The 14,197-nt window shown below is 33.6% G+C and overlaps 1 protein-coding gene across 1 annotated transcript; it reads left to right on the top strand.

Annotated features, from left to right (window-relative positions):
* Window positions 1–7,762: 7,762 nt before the first annotated feature.
* On the top strand, window positions 7,763–13,928 carry LOC126888116 (uncharacterized). Its single transcript, XM_050656134.1, has 5 exons — window positions 7,763–8,323; window positions 10,704–11,028; window positions 11,089–11,163; window positions 11,622–11,789; window positions 12,012–13,928. Exons 2-4 carry the CDS (start codon window positions 10,704–10,706, stop codon window positions 11,648–11,650), a joined length of 429 nt encoding a protein of 142 aa, XP_050512091.1. The 5' UTR covers window positions 7,763–8,323; the 3' UTR covers window positions 11,651–11,789; window positions 12,012–13,928.
* The last annotated feature ends 269 nt before the right edge of the window (window positions 13,929–14,197 follow it).

The raw sequence follows: 14,197 nt of genomic DNA, 5'->3' as shown, positions 1-14,197 counted from the left end.
ATCTTAAACAATAGACGATCGCCAGGTACTGATGGAATACCGAACGAACTGCTGAAATATAGCGGTCAGAAACTCACTTGTCTCACAACATTGTTTAACAAAATCTTAATACCACAAGATTGCCACACCAGTATCACAATACCGATTTGGGGGGGGGGGGGCAGAGATCGTGCCCGGACAACTACAGAGGAATAACTCTCTTAAATACGACAATGAAGTTATTCACAGGCATACTCAAGGATAAATTGGAATCACAGATAAAGAACAGCAAGTTCAGAAAAGACAGCGGACACAATATTTGTCATGAAACAAGTGAAAGAGAAGTCGATAGAATGTAACAAACCTGCATATATTTGCTTCGTAGACCCAACGAAAGCATTTGGCAGAGTCAGACTTAGCGATATAATAAAGAAAATTAAGCAAAAAAGGATACCGGCAAACATTGTTGAAGTCATAAAACAAATGAACAATAACAACACGACAAAAATTAAAACAAACGACACCACTACGGCTAACATTCCAACACCAGGAGGAATCAGGCAGGGAGACAGCCTCAGTCCATTTCTATTCAATATGCTAATGGCTGAAATAATAGAAGATGTGGAATCGCTACAACTAGGATACAGACTCAGCCACAGTAGAATCAGTATGGTGTCCTATGCGGATGATACAGCCCTGATTGCTGAGGACGAGGATGACCTACATAGACAACTTTATCAATTCTATCAAGCATGTCGACGACTCAACATGAACATATCCACGTAGAAAACGCAGTGCATTACCATTGAGAAAAGACCCAATTAGATGCAAGCTAGTGGTAGAGGGGAAACCCATAGAACAGCTAAACCAGTTCAAATATCTAGGTGTAGAGTTATCAAGTTATCATGACCCAGCCAGAGACCTAAGAGGACAAATTAACAAGGCCGCTGTCTTGTCCGGATGTTTGAGAGATGTGGTCCGGAATAACCCATATATGAGAATGGACAGCAAAGTTTTATAAAACTTGCCTATCAGACCTATTAAGACCTATGGCATTGAATCAAGAGAAGACACCAATAAAACCAAAAGCATGCTACGAACAGCCGAAATGAAGACACTAAGAGCAATAGCAGGGAAGACAAGAAGAGATAGAATACGAAACAACATCATCAGGGAACAATGTGGCGTGCAAGATGTAGTCAGATGGGGCAGGCAAAGACGAAGAGAATGGTTCAGTCATGTAAAAAGAATGGAGGAGCACAAACTACCAAGAATTGCTCTAGAAGGAAAACCAACAGGCAAGCATCCACCGTGGAGACCACCAAAAAGACGGAGATATAGCTGGCAGTCTACCTCTCAAGAAATACTTCAACGTCGGAATTAACAGATCGACAGGTCTACAACAAGTATAAGAAGAAGAAGAAGACTTTCCATAAAACTTCTTTGTACTCATATCTTAACATAAATCTCGTCACTCAACTTTTGCGATTAACCTTTGCAATGCACAAATCTGCACTTTTTACTTTAAAAACTTCATAACCTTTATCAGAATAAGACCGAAAGCTTGAAAGAGGTACCGTTGTCTTCAGAAATGTTAGTACTATATACTGTAAAAATTTCAGAGAAAAATATTAAAATGGAACAGCGTTGTAACGACGCAAACGCAAAAAAAGTGATATCATTTTTTTATTTTTAGGGTAAAATTACGATTTTGCCAATGTTCCCCAACATAAAATTCAAAATAAACCTCATTTTCGTTTTCAGCATTTTTCAGCATACCTGGTCATTTTGGGGGTGCCTGCCGCTCGCCTACTCACGAACCGTACGTCGTAGTGAAATTCTGAGCACAAGTGCAGAACAAGCGGATAATTTTATTTAATAAGTGGGCTACAATTTGATTCTCGGACTCAAGTTGACACTTAATATATCCGCGTAACGAGCCACTATAAATGGCCAGGTCACTTACACTGATTTCTCACAGTAATAACCATGATTCCTGGCGAACTGTACGTCGTAGTAAAATTTTGCCAATGTATCCGCCTACCTAGCCACTATAAATAGCCAGATTATTTACCATGATTTCTCACGTTATTAACCCTGATTCCTGACGAACTGTACGTCGTAGTGAAATTCTGAGCACACCAGAAGAACGAGCGGATAATTTTATGTAATAAGGGGGCTACAATTTGCTTCTGGGACTCAAATTGACACCCAATATATCCGCCTACCTAGTCACTATAAATAGCCAGGTTACTTACCCTGATTTCTCACGCTATTGTCCCTGATTCCTGACGAACTGTACGTCGTAGTGATATTCTGAGCACACCAGAAGAATGAGCGGATAACTGAATGTAAGAAGTGGCTAGAGTTTGATTCTGGGACTCAAATTGACACTCAATATATCCGCCTAACTAGTCACTATAAATAACCAGGTTATTTACCTTGATTTCTCACGCTATTAATCCTGATTCCTCAGGATCCGTACGTCGTAGTGAAGTTCTGAGCACACCAGAAAAACGAGCGGATAATTTTATGTAAAAAGTGGGCTACAATTTGATTCTCGGACTCAAATTGGCACTTAATATATCCGCCTAACTAGCGACTATAAATGGCCAGGTTACTTACACGGATTTCTCACGCTAATAACCCTGATTCCTGGCGCACTGTACGTCGTTGTAAAATTTTAAGCACACCAGAAGAAGGAGCGCATAATTTTATGTAAAAAGTGGGGTACAATTTGATTCTAGGTGTTGGGACACTAGAATCTAGTATATAATACGTTGTATATAAAGTACACTAGATATAATACGTTGTTGTGGGTAACCATATGTAGTTTATTTTTACGATTAGTATATTGTTTTTACAAGTTGTCAAATAAATTAATAAGAAAAGTCACAATCAACGTTTCCCTTTCCCATAAAATATTATAATAAAACACAAAAAATTACATTATTGGCATCCCTGGTTAATTGAAAAAAGATGCAGAACCTAAAGCTAGAGAGGGAAGCAATAAAAGGATCCCTGAAAAAAGTTTTTAAAGAAATTGAAGAAGTGAATCCCACTAACTAGAAGACAATACAAAGATTCCTGCAACAAATTGATGATAAAGCATAGCGAGTATTTCTTCTAGACTACAGCATAAAAGACATTCTATTTGCAGAAGAAACCAGCACGGAAGCTATTAGTAAGGAATTAAATGATGAAGAAAACTTTCGTGACGAGGTAGGAAAATTTAGAATAGAATGTGAATATTTGATCAAAAATTTAAAAACTTTGAAAGATCAAGAAAATATAGGTGCAAGAACCTATCAAACCTGTCAAAAATTTTCATCTTTCAAAAATTGATCCAAGAAATTTGATGGAAATGTGAAAAATTGGATAAATTTTTGGAGCCAGTTTAGAAAAATCGATGAAGACGAAGACCTTCCAAATGAAGACATGTTCCAATACCTGATCCAATCAACAGAAGATGGCACGCCAGCCCACCTTCCGCTGAAAATTATAAAATAGCTATGGACCAACTGAAAAATAGATTCGCAAGGGACGAAATTTTAATTGAGTTATACGTTAGGGAGTTATTAAATTTAATTCTAAATCAACAAACTTCAAAGGAGGACCCAGGTATGACTTTATCTATTTTGTATGATAGGTTGGAGACTCAGCTTAGGGCTTTGGAAACACTAGGTGTTACTAGCGAACAAGTATGCAGCGACGCTTTTGCCACTTGTTGAAATCCGTGCTACCTTATGAGTTGCTTAAAGTTTGGGAAAGAAATAGGGCTTCTACTAATTTAAAATTTAATAATGAGGCGCAGGGTCTACTAGAGTTCCTGAAAACAGAAGTGGAGGCCGAAGAGCATGTAAAACTTGCTCAGTCTAGTTTCTCAGTTCCAAAAAGTATTGACGATAAGTATACTGTAGAAACCTTATATACAGAGAGTTTAAAAACCAAGGGTAAGCGAAAGTTTTCTTCTATTTTTTGCGAAATCAATACACACGCCAGTCACGATTGCATTAAAGTTCAGAAAATGACTTTAGAGCAGAAAAAATCGATTATAAGCAAAAACGGGGTTGTTTTTCATGTTTAAAACAGTTCCTTCTAAAACAGACATGCAAAACAACTGTCAAATGTATAAAATGCGCTCGCAAGCATTTTACACTAATGTGTCCTGATTTGAATGAAAAAGAAAAGAAAAATAAAGATTCGCAAAAATCAGAATCTTTAGAAAATACATTAACAACTGTCGCTTCTGAAACTTTACTGCAAACGATCAATGTTAGGGTTATTTCTGATAATAAAAAGTCAATGACAGTAAGGGCACTGCTAGATTCGGGTTCGCAACGTTCCTATATAACTACAAAATGCGCGGAAGATTTAGGGTTAACTAAAATTGGACAAGAAAATATAGTTCAAGGTGTTTTTGGTGGGTTTCAGGGAGCTCCAAAGATTCATCGTTTGTTTAAGGCAGGTATAGAAAATTTAGAAAAATCATTCAGCATCTGGTTATCTTTACTGGAACAATCTAAAATTTGCAATTAAGTTCCAAAACTAATTAACCAAAAGGTGCTAGATATATTAAAAGATAAAAATATTTATATAAATGATTCTGCTTCTAAAGAATTAGAGGTTTAATTTACTAATAGGGGCAGACATGTTTGGTCAAATCATATAACGGGAAACTTGGTAAATATAAACGATTCTTTAGGCTACGGCTCCACGGGCGGGAAATTGACGCTAGCAGTAGCAGTAAAATGAACTTAAGGTTCCGCGGAACGGAATGGGAATAGCCGAACTGAACCGACTACGCACAAGTCCTGTAGTCGGTACAGTTCGGCTATCCCTATTCCGTTCCGCGGAACCTTAAGTTCATTTTACTGCTACTGCTAGCGTCAATTTCCCGCCCGTGGAGCCTTAGCCTTAGTAGCTTTGGAAACCAACCTTTGGACCTTTATGGGGACACAAAAAAGTAATAATAAAATAAACACATTTGTTTCAACTTATTTTACTGACTCATTGAGTACTTTATGGAGTTTAGATGTTCTGGGTATAAAAGATCCAGCAGAGACGAAATGTCGAGAAGAGTTAGAAATTCGTACGTTAGAAAAATTTAAAGAAAGCACTGTGGTAAATAGTGAAACTAGATATGAAGTTTGTTTACCATGGGCAGAAGGTTATCCGTTATCCGGCTATAACCTTCAATTTTAATTTAGCTGAAAAGCGACTTTTTTCTACCACAAAACGGTTACTTTCTCTGAACAAGCTTACAGAGTACAGAGTATGACAAAATATTTCAAGATTGGGAAAATACAGGAATCATTGAAGAAGTAAGAGAAGAGCCGTTGGAAAAGAATACGCACTACTAGGCACATCACGCAGTTGTCAAAGAGTCTAGTTTAACAACGAAGATCCGACCAGTGTTTGATGCATCAGTTTAGGATGGTAACGGTAATTCTCTTAATGATACTGGAAAAGGGTCCAAATCTAATTGAGCTAATAATACCTTTAATTTTAAAGTTCAGGTTACATAAAATTGGGGTAATATCAGACATAGCGAAGGCATTTTTGCAGATAGGCATTTCAGAGAAAGATAGTGATTTTTTACGCTTTTTGTGGTGGGAAAACTATGAAAAAAGAGAAATATAAATATTTAGACATTGTAGAGTAGTTTTTGGGCCAAAGCCAAGTCCGTTTCTTTTAGCAGCAACAGTTAATTAGCATTTAGAAAAGGAAAAAACATACACAGAAACAGCAAATCAACTTCTTAACGCATTTTACGTAGACAATTGTGTTTTTAGCGTTAGGAATGAAACAGAACTTAAAACATTTATTGATGAGTCAACAGAAATTCTAAAGGATGCAAAATTTGATCTTAGGAGGTGGACTTTTAATGAAAATAACGATACATGTTTCTAGCGTCAATGAAAAATTAGAAAATAAGGTTATCTCTATTTTGGGTATACAGTACACGTGGAATTACCAAACTGACACTTTATCGTGTGATATAAAAAATTTAGACAGTCTTGACGAGATTCCTAGAACAAAAAGAGGTATTTTATCTGCAACGCAGAGAGTTTTCGATCCTATTGGTTTCACTGCTCCATTTACGTTAATACCGAAAATCTTATTACAAGAGACTTGGAGCTTGAAATTGATATGGGATCAAAAATTACCTGATGATATAAAAAAATGTTTCGAAATTTGATTAAAAAGTGTTAAATGTTTCAATTTTTGTAACATATAGATATTTAGCATATCCAGAAGAGAACCTAATAATAAATAAAACTCTTCACGTTTTTGTTGACGTTAGTAAATGCGTTTATGCCGCTAGCGTTTTTATTAGGCTAGAATTTCAAAATTCTATTTCAATCAAACTTTTGTAAGAAAATCGCGTTTAAGTCCAGTTAAAACGATTACTCTCCCTAGGTTAGAATTAATGGCTGCTGTGATAGGTGTTAGGTTATTAGAAACTGTTAAAGAAGTAGCAGACTTTACAGATCTTAAAACGTACTACTGGAGTGATTCGATGGTTGTCTTAACCTGGATTAAAACAAAGGGTCTTTAGAATACTTTTGTAGGAAACCGGGTAAAAGAGATTAAAAAATATTCTGCACTAGATCAGTGGCGCCACGTGCCAGGTGATATGAATATTGCAGACGTTTTATCACGAGGATGTAGCGGGAAACAATTTTTGGAAAAACAATGGTGGAAGGGCCCTCAATAGCTCAGGGAACCAGAAAATATGTGGCCAAAAAGAGAAGTAAGCGCTACAGAAGAAGAAGCAATAAAATAATGTATGAAATTAGTTAATACTAATCTAGCAGAAAATTCGGAAGAATTTTGTCAAAAGTTAAATTTTTTTGGAAAGTTTTCAAAAGTACAGAGATTAGTAGGATGGATTCTTAGATTTTACCACATGTTAAGAACAAAAGAAGAAGAACATGTGTATAAGCTAAGACAAGTAACAAATTTGATTATTTAAATCATCAAGAAATAGAAAGCGCTAAAACATGCATAATACAATTTGCACACACTCAAAATTTAACAGAAAACATAAAGGGATTGGGGAAGTTCGAAATCTTTGAAGATAAAAATGTAATTTTAAGGTTAAAAACCAGACTTGCATATGGCGGTTTTTCACAAGAATTTAAGTACCCCATAATTATTCTTCCAAGCAAAAATACAATAGTAAGAAAACTTTTAGTTGAAGAATATAAAAAAAACTGTCATGCTGGTCCGAAAATACTTTTAGGAATATTCAGAGAAAATTTTTGGTTAATAAAAGCCAGGAAAACTATAAACTCTGTAATTTACTCATGCGTCACATGTAAAAAGTTAAACGGTATAAATAATGTTCAGTTTTGTATAAAAATGAGATTTCCAAAATTTCACGCTTCAAAAACTCGTAATAACTTAGAAGTACAAATTTAAAGTCTTCTGTATCTTAAAATAGTTCAAACGACCCCCCAGATAACAAATTATTTTCCTGGGACATCCCATTAAAGTACTACTAGTGTCCCAATGTTTCCGACCTAGATGGGATGTTCCTAGAATGTTTCTCTTGGTACATAAATATGGTTGTTAAATGTAAATATCAGTGGGATGTCCCTAGAATGTTTCTCTTAAACATGTTTTTCATTACAAAATATACAACTCACATCTATTTGTGAATAATTGTTAATTGTCCTTAAACTTTATAACAATCGGTCTTAAAATATTGTGACTGACGTATTTGTGTACGCGATATCCTGATATCCCTGCCCTGCATTAGTTTTGCAAAAAAGAAGATTAGTAGAAAAAGAAGAAGACCTAGTTTGCAAAAGCAAGGTGTGAGCCTTAGACAAGGAAAGAGAGAGGACGAGTAATCCTATGACCAAAAGTGAAGCCAAACTGACACCAGGGATTTTGATCATCGACGTATCTTTGGGGTATTGTTATGCATTGAATATTTAAAATAAAAACATGAAATGTATTTAAAATGAAGAATTTGTGTACGGTAAATGTTTTATTAAGTTGCTCATATTACGTACATATGTTTCAATACATACATATGTTTTTATTACGAATTTTAGATGATGATTTACTTTATTTTTTATGAAATTTTAACCTTCAACGAACACCCACCACTGGCAACCCATTGTTATTTTTGACGTGACCGCCATGTTTCTGGTGACAAACAAACCAAAAACTGGCTTCACTTTTGGAACGTGTGTGTTAAATGGGTGTTACCCGTCCTCTCTTTTTTCCTTGTCTAAGGTGTGAGCAAGGTTAGGTTAGAAGTGTTGAGTCATGTCGTGTCTTTGTTCTTTTTGGATTTGTAAGTGTTGAGTGTTGTGGCTTTTATAAAGTAAGTATTTATAATGGATAGTCAGGAAAAAAGAAAACTATTAAATAAATATATTCAGCGCTTTAAACGGCTGAAAAAAGATAACACTTATAACAATTATATTGATATTGAAAAACCGTCTACCAGTACCAGTGGTAATCAGTCTCATTCCTGTACTCCTACTTCTTGTGCCCAAGATAATGAAAGCGAAGTAAATTATCAAAACACATCCGAAAATCACGAGGAAAATGATAATTCCAATAACTGGCAAATAAGCCTCTTTGAAAGTCCACCAAACACATTAAATGAACCGGACGTACGTTTTACAAATCAATTAAGTAATTGGTCTGTCAAGCATAATATAAACCATTGTGCCTTGTCCGATTTATTGGATATTTTGCGAAAAAGTAATCTTGATGTACCCAGGGATGCAAGGACTCTTTTAAAAACACCTTGTGACACTGGTTCAAAGATTAAAATAATAGAGCCAGGGTTTTATTATCATTTTGGGTTAGCTCAGTGTCTCGACAATTTAATTACAGAATTAAAAAAAAATGTGTTGCATAAGATGATTTACTCCACATCCCAAATTTAGACATTTGTGTAAATATTGATGGTTTACCCATTTCAAAAAGCTCTGGGAACCAAGTCTGGCCGATTATGGTTAACCTTATGAGAAATAAAAATGTTGTTGACATTTGTGGAATTTATCAAGGGAATGAAAAGCCTAATAGTGCAAATGAATTTATGGCAGATTTCGTAAACGAGGCTATTGAATTAATTACTAATGGCTTTGTTTACAACAAAATTAGATATAGTGTGAAAATTGTTTGTTTCATATGTGATGTTCCTGCAAAATCATTTATTAAATGCACTGTGGGTCATACTGGTTACAATTCCTGTTCTAAATGTAATATTAAAGGCACTTATATAGCTCATAGAACTTGCTTTCCAGCATTAGATAGGTTTTGCTTAAGAACAGATGATACGTTTCGCACAAAGAAACAGAAAAACCACCACAATGAGACTTCCATCTTAGAGAACATTCCAGGGTTGGATATGATAAACTCATTTCCACTTGATTATATGCACTTAATTTGCCTGGGTGTTATGAAAAAACTATTAAATCTATGGATTTTAGGAAAACCTACTCATCGTTTACCTTCTCAACAAATAAATAATATGTCAGCAAAATATTTAGAGTTTAAAAAACAAATACCAGCTGAGTTTTCAAGGAAACCGAGGTCTCTCTCTGAAGTTAAAAGATGGAAAGCAACGGAGTTTCGGTTATTTTTATTTTATACAGGTCCATTACTGTTGCTTGAGCAAAATATTTCAAAAGAAATTTATGACAATTTTTTGACTCTTCATGTTTCAGTAATTTTGCTTTCAAAAAACCAAAATGTAAACTATGCCAAACAGTTATTATACCATTTTGTGTAGACATTTTCTTTACTTTATGGGGAGGAAAATGTTTCTCGTAATGTGCATAATTTACTCCACATCCCAAATGATGTGGAAACATTTGGTAGTATTGAAAATTTCAGTTCATTTCCCTTTGAGAACAATATGATATTTTTAAAAAATCTAGTCCGCAAAGGTAATCAACCTCTTCAACAAATAGTTAATAGAATTAGTGAAGGAAAAAAATCATTAATACATAATGGAGATAAAGTAAATTTTCCTATTCTTAAGTCAGAACATTCTCGAGGCCCACTCCTTGAAACTTTTGCTAATATATCAGTAAAAATAAAACAATTTCAAAAGATTTATGTTAATGATTATTATTTATTATCAATAGGTGAAGCTGATAATTGTTGTATGCTTAATGACAGAACCATAGTAATTATCAAAAATATTATAATGTGTAATGATGAAATTAAAATAATTAGTCAACCATTTTCTGGTATAGAAAACTTTTATGTTACACCTTGTGAATCATCAAAATTAAGTATCTTTTTAGTAAGTAGACAGGACATTGAGCTTCAATATTGGAATTTATCACAGATTGCCTGTAAATGTATGATATTAAGTTTCAATGATAAATTTGTTGTATTTCCATTAATACATTCTAACAGAATATAATTCTCATTTTAAATGACCACAAATAGTATATAAGTATCTGGGAAAGTTTTTAATAAGTTTGTTAAAAAATTGTATTCTTTCTAATGGCTTTTTGTATATACATTGTGAAACAATTTTGGATTTGCAAAAAATACAAAAATTTGACTTTCCAGTATTGACAGTTTTAAAAACTTATAACTACTAAATAGTGAAAAATATTTGTTGTTTCAAAATTTTTTATGCTTAACCTGTTTATCTTACCATTGCAAACTTCAACTAATTAATTCGTTCCCTTTATTACTGATCATAAACTTGATGTTTGGTTTTAATTTTTTAGATGATTATTTACTTGCTAGAAAAAAAGCTCTTACGGCTGAAACTACTAGTGACCTTAATACAGATACAGAGGCGGGTAATAAAAGATGTAGAAAGAAGAAAATTATATCCTCTTCTTCTGAATCTGATGAAAATGATGAACCTACGGAACATGCATCAAATAGGGAAGCAATTTAAAGTTACTAAAATGCCTACCCCACCAATTTGGACCAACGACATGGCTGAAATAGTAGACGAGTTAACTGTTTCGAACACACCAAGTCAAACAGGCAATAGTTCTACCCCCTGCTTTACCCCTGGTCAAGTTCATCATGATCGTAACATGGGTATGTTGATACTGAATTTCATTTGATATTAATTAATTTATGTTCAAATATGTATTTTAGGTCCAGGTTCGAAAAGCAATTACACCACACCAAAAAGGGCCTTGAAGGAAATACATGAGAATTTGAATAATGTTGGTAAGTTCTTTTATCAAATTTAAACATTAACCGAGTTTTAGACTGTGCTAAAACACTGTACTTTTATCTGTCAGTTTATTAACACACTGATATACTGCTTCTAACAGGTGAATTTAATTTTAGTTGCTACATCACAAAGCACGAGCTGCTGTTGCAATCCACAACTACTCTATAAATATACAATCATTACTGATTGAAATTAACTCTAAAGTCGGAAATTGTTGTCAGCGAAATATGCAAACTAATGAAGAGTCTACAAATAATATATTGCAACAATCTGCAATAAAGTTTCCAATGGAAACAAATGAGGATCTGGAACTTTTTGAGAATTTTTTCTCCAGACCTGAAAATTATTCGGCATTGGTAAATATGTATATATAACTTTCACAAACAATTATTTATGTTAATATTTAAAGCAGTTATTGTTATTGAATTTTATTTTACTTTTTCTGTTGCAGATTTTATTTTTTTCCAAACTTGGTGGTAACAATATATACGAATTCATTAGGCGTTGCAATCGGGCCCCTTGTAACTGATGGCCTGGCCGAACAATTTTCCTTTACAGGAAACTGGAAGGAAAGGAAAACTGGTTTTTGAAAAATTAAATCTAGCTAAATCTGTACTAGGTATCTAAGTATCTCTAGCCCTTTTATTAATAGAGACAGAAGTCTTTAAAAATTATCATTTAGAAAAAATTGTTAACAATTTAATTTTAATTTACAGAATATTACTAAATTAATAAAATGATAGAAAATGTGGTCTTTATTTCATTATGACCACAAAATATTTATTATCTTTTATTAACAATATTCAAATTATTACATCATAATACATAATAATTTTTTTAGAAGCTGGGCAAAAGGCACATGGGATCAATGGGATCACCAGAAAGGAGATTGAAAAAAAAATTGGCGATTGACTACGAAGAGCCAAAGAAAGAATATTAAGAACAGAGAAATTGAATGTATAAACATCTTATGTAACATTTTTTACTAAGTATCGGGAAATAAAACATTGTTAAACAAATCATAGCATTGTGCATCAGTTGCTATACAGGGTGTATCAACGATGTGTGGGTGAGCGATAGGTGCTTCCCTATTTGAGATAGGAAAAAAGCCTTAAATAAAAGTTGTGAAGATCAGTGAAATCTATGTTACAAAAATATTTACCCTTATACAGGGTGTTGGATAAATGTGTGACTTATCAAAGATATGTTTTTTTAAATGGAACACCCTATATATTTTTACTTTAAAATCTTTTTAATGAGTTGATTTCAATGGTACTTCACACTTACTATCTATTGTGATTAGTTGAGGATCTACAGCTACTGGAAATTGTCAATTTTTCAAATTCAGGTGGCTGTAGTAGCTAAACCAGTAAAAATTTTTAAAAACGGCTTTCATGTCCCTTTCCTAACTTTTCAAGTTCTATTGAGTGACATGAAAAATTATTTAATACAGTCATTTAATACAACGTGAAAGCCATTTTTCGAAATTTTGGACTGTTTAGCTACTACAGCCACCTGAATTTGAAAAATTGACCATTTCCAGTGGCTGTAGGTCCTCAACTAATCACAATAGATAGAAGTGTGAAGTACCATTGAAATCAGCTCATTGAAAAGATTTTAAAAATATAAAGATATATAGGGTGTTCTATTTAAAAAAACATATCTTTGATAAGTCACACCTTTATCCAACACCCTGTATGAGGGTAAATATTTTTGTAACATAGATTTCAGTGATCTCTACAAACTTTTATTTAAGACATTTTTTCCTATCTCAAATAGGGAAGCACTTATCGTCCACCCACACATCGTTGATACACCCTGTATGTACTTGTTTACCAATGCTTTATACAGGGTCTTCATTTCAAAACTAGACAGTTCAAATATATTTTGATTGTAGTAAAATGTAAAAAAATTAAAAAAACACGTAAAATTTTATATCAAGGGGGACACTTTTTTTTCGTAATTGCAGCATCGATACTTCAACCCTCGAGCAGTAGAGTGAACTCCTGAAATTTATATAGGGAAAGTACCAAGTGTGCCATATTTTTGAAAAGGTAATTATATGGGGAATTCAGCAATACCAATATTGTTGTGTCAAATTCCGATTTTAGCGCCCTCTTGAGGAAAAAATAATCGTTACGTAATTCAAATTGTGACACCTCATTCGAAAGCTATTTCTATTGCTAATTAAAGGCAATAAATAATATTATCCTGAAATCAAATTTCATAAGTGAAATCACCTAAAATAACAGACTTAGTAGGATCACACTTTCCAATCTCATTTGATTTCAATTATTAAATGTGAATTCAGGATAATTTTATTTATTGCATTTAATTAGCAATAAAAATAGCTTTCAAATGAGGTGTCACAATTTGAATTACGTAACGATTATTTTTTCCCCAAGAGGGCGCTAAAATCGGAATTTGACAACAATATTGGTATTGCTGAATTCCCCATATAATTACCTTTTCAAAAATGTGGCACACTTGGTACTTTCCCTATCTAAATTTCAGGGGTTGTTCACTTCACTGTTCGAGGGTTGAAGCGATGCTGCAATTGCGAATAAAAAGTGTCCCCCTGGATATAAAATTTGATGTGTTTTTTATTTTTTTTTTTACATTTTACTACAATCAAAAGATATTTGAACTGTCTAGTTTTGAAATGAAGACCCTGTCATTTCCGATACCTAGAAGAAAATATGTGGCTTAAAGAAAATGTTATTAGTTTTTAAATAAATAGCTCTTTTATTAAGAAATATTGAATTGTTTTATTTGCTTCTATAGCGAAGTCACTTCCAGGGTATTTTTAGAAACGTTTCTGAGATGTTCTAAACAAAGTACCCCGAATGTACCTAGTACATCCTATTTCATCTTAGAAACATCCTACCGAGATGTTTGTAGAATGTTGAAAATGATGACATGGCTGTTGCCACAAACATCCTAGGGATGTTTCGAGGGAAATGAGGATGTTGTTAGTATGTTTCTATTGTCCCAGAAGGATGTTTCTGGAATATTTCTGTCATGTTT

This window comes from Diabrotica virgifera, chromosome 7 (genome assembly GCF_917563875.1).
Source record: "Diabrotica virgifera virgifera chromosome 7, PGI_DIABVI_V3a".
Taxonomy (NCBI): Eukaryota; Metazoa; Arthropoda; class Insecta; order Coleoptera; family Chrysomelidae; genus Diabrotica; species Diabrotica virgifera.
Note: the sequence above shows the minus strand (reverse complement) of the source record. Positions and strands in the feature narration are given on the sequence as shown.

Coding starts and splice junctions, on each gene's coding strand:
- LOC126888116 (XM_050656134.1), top strand. CDS start 10,704: ATGATTATTTACTTGCTAGAAAAAAAGCTCTTACGGCTGAAACTACTA. Junction 11,029..11,088: donor TCATCATGATCGTAACATGG/GTATGTTGATAC, acceptor TATGTATTTTAG/GTCCAGGTTCGAAAAGCAAT. Junction 11,164..11,621: donor TGAGAATTTGAATAATGTTG/GTAAGTTCTTTT, acceptor TTTCTGTTGCAG/ATTTTATTTTTTTCCAAACT.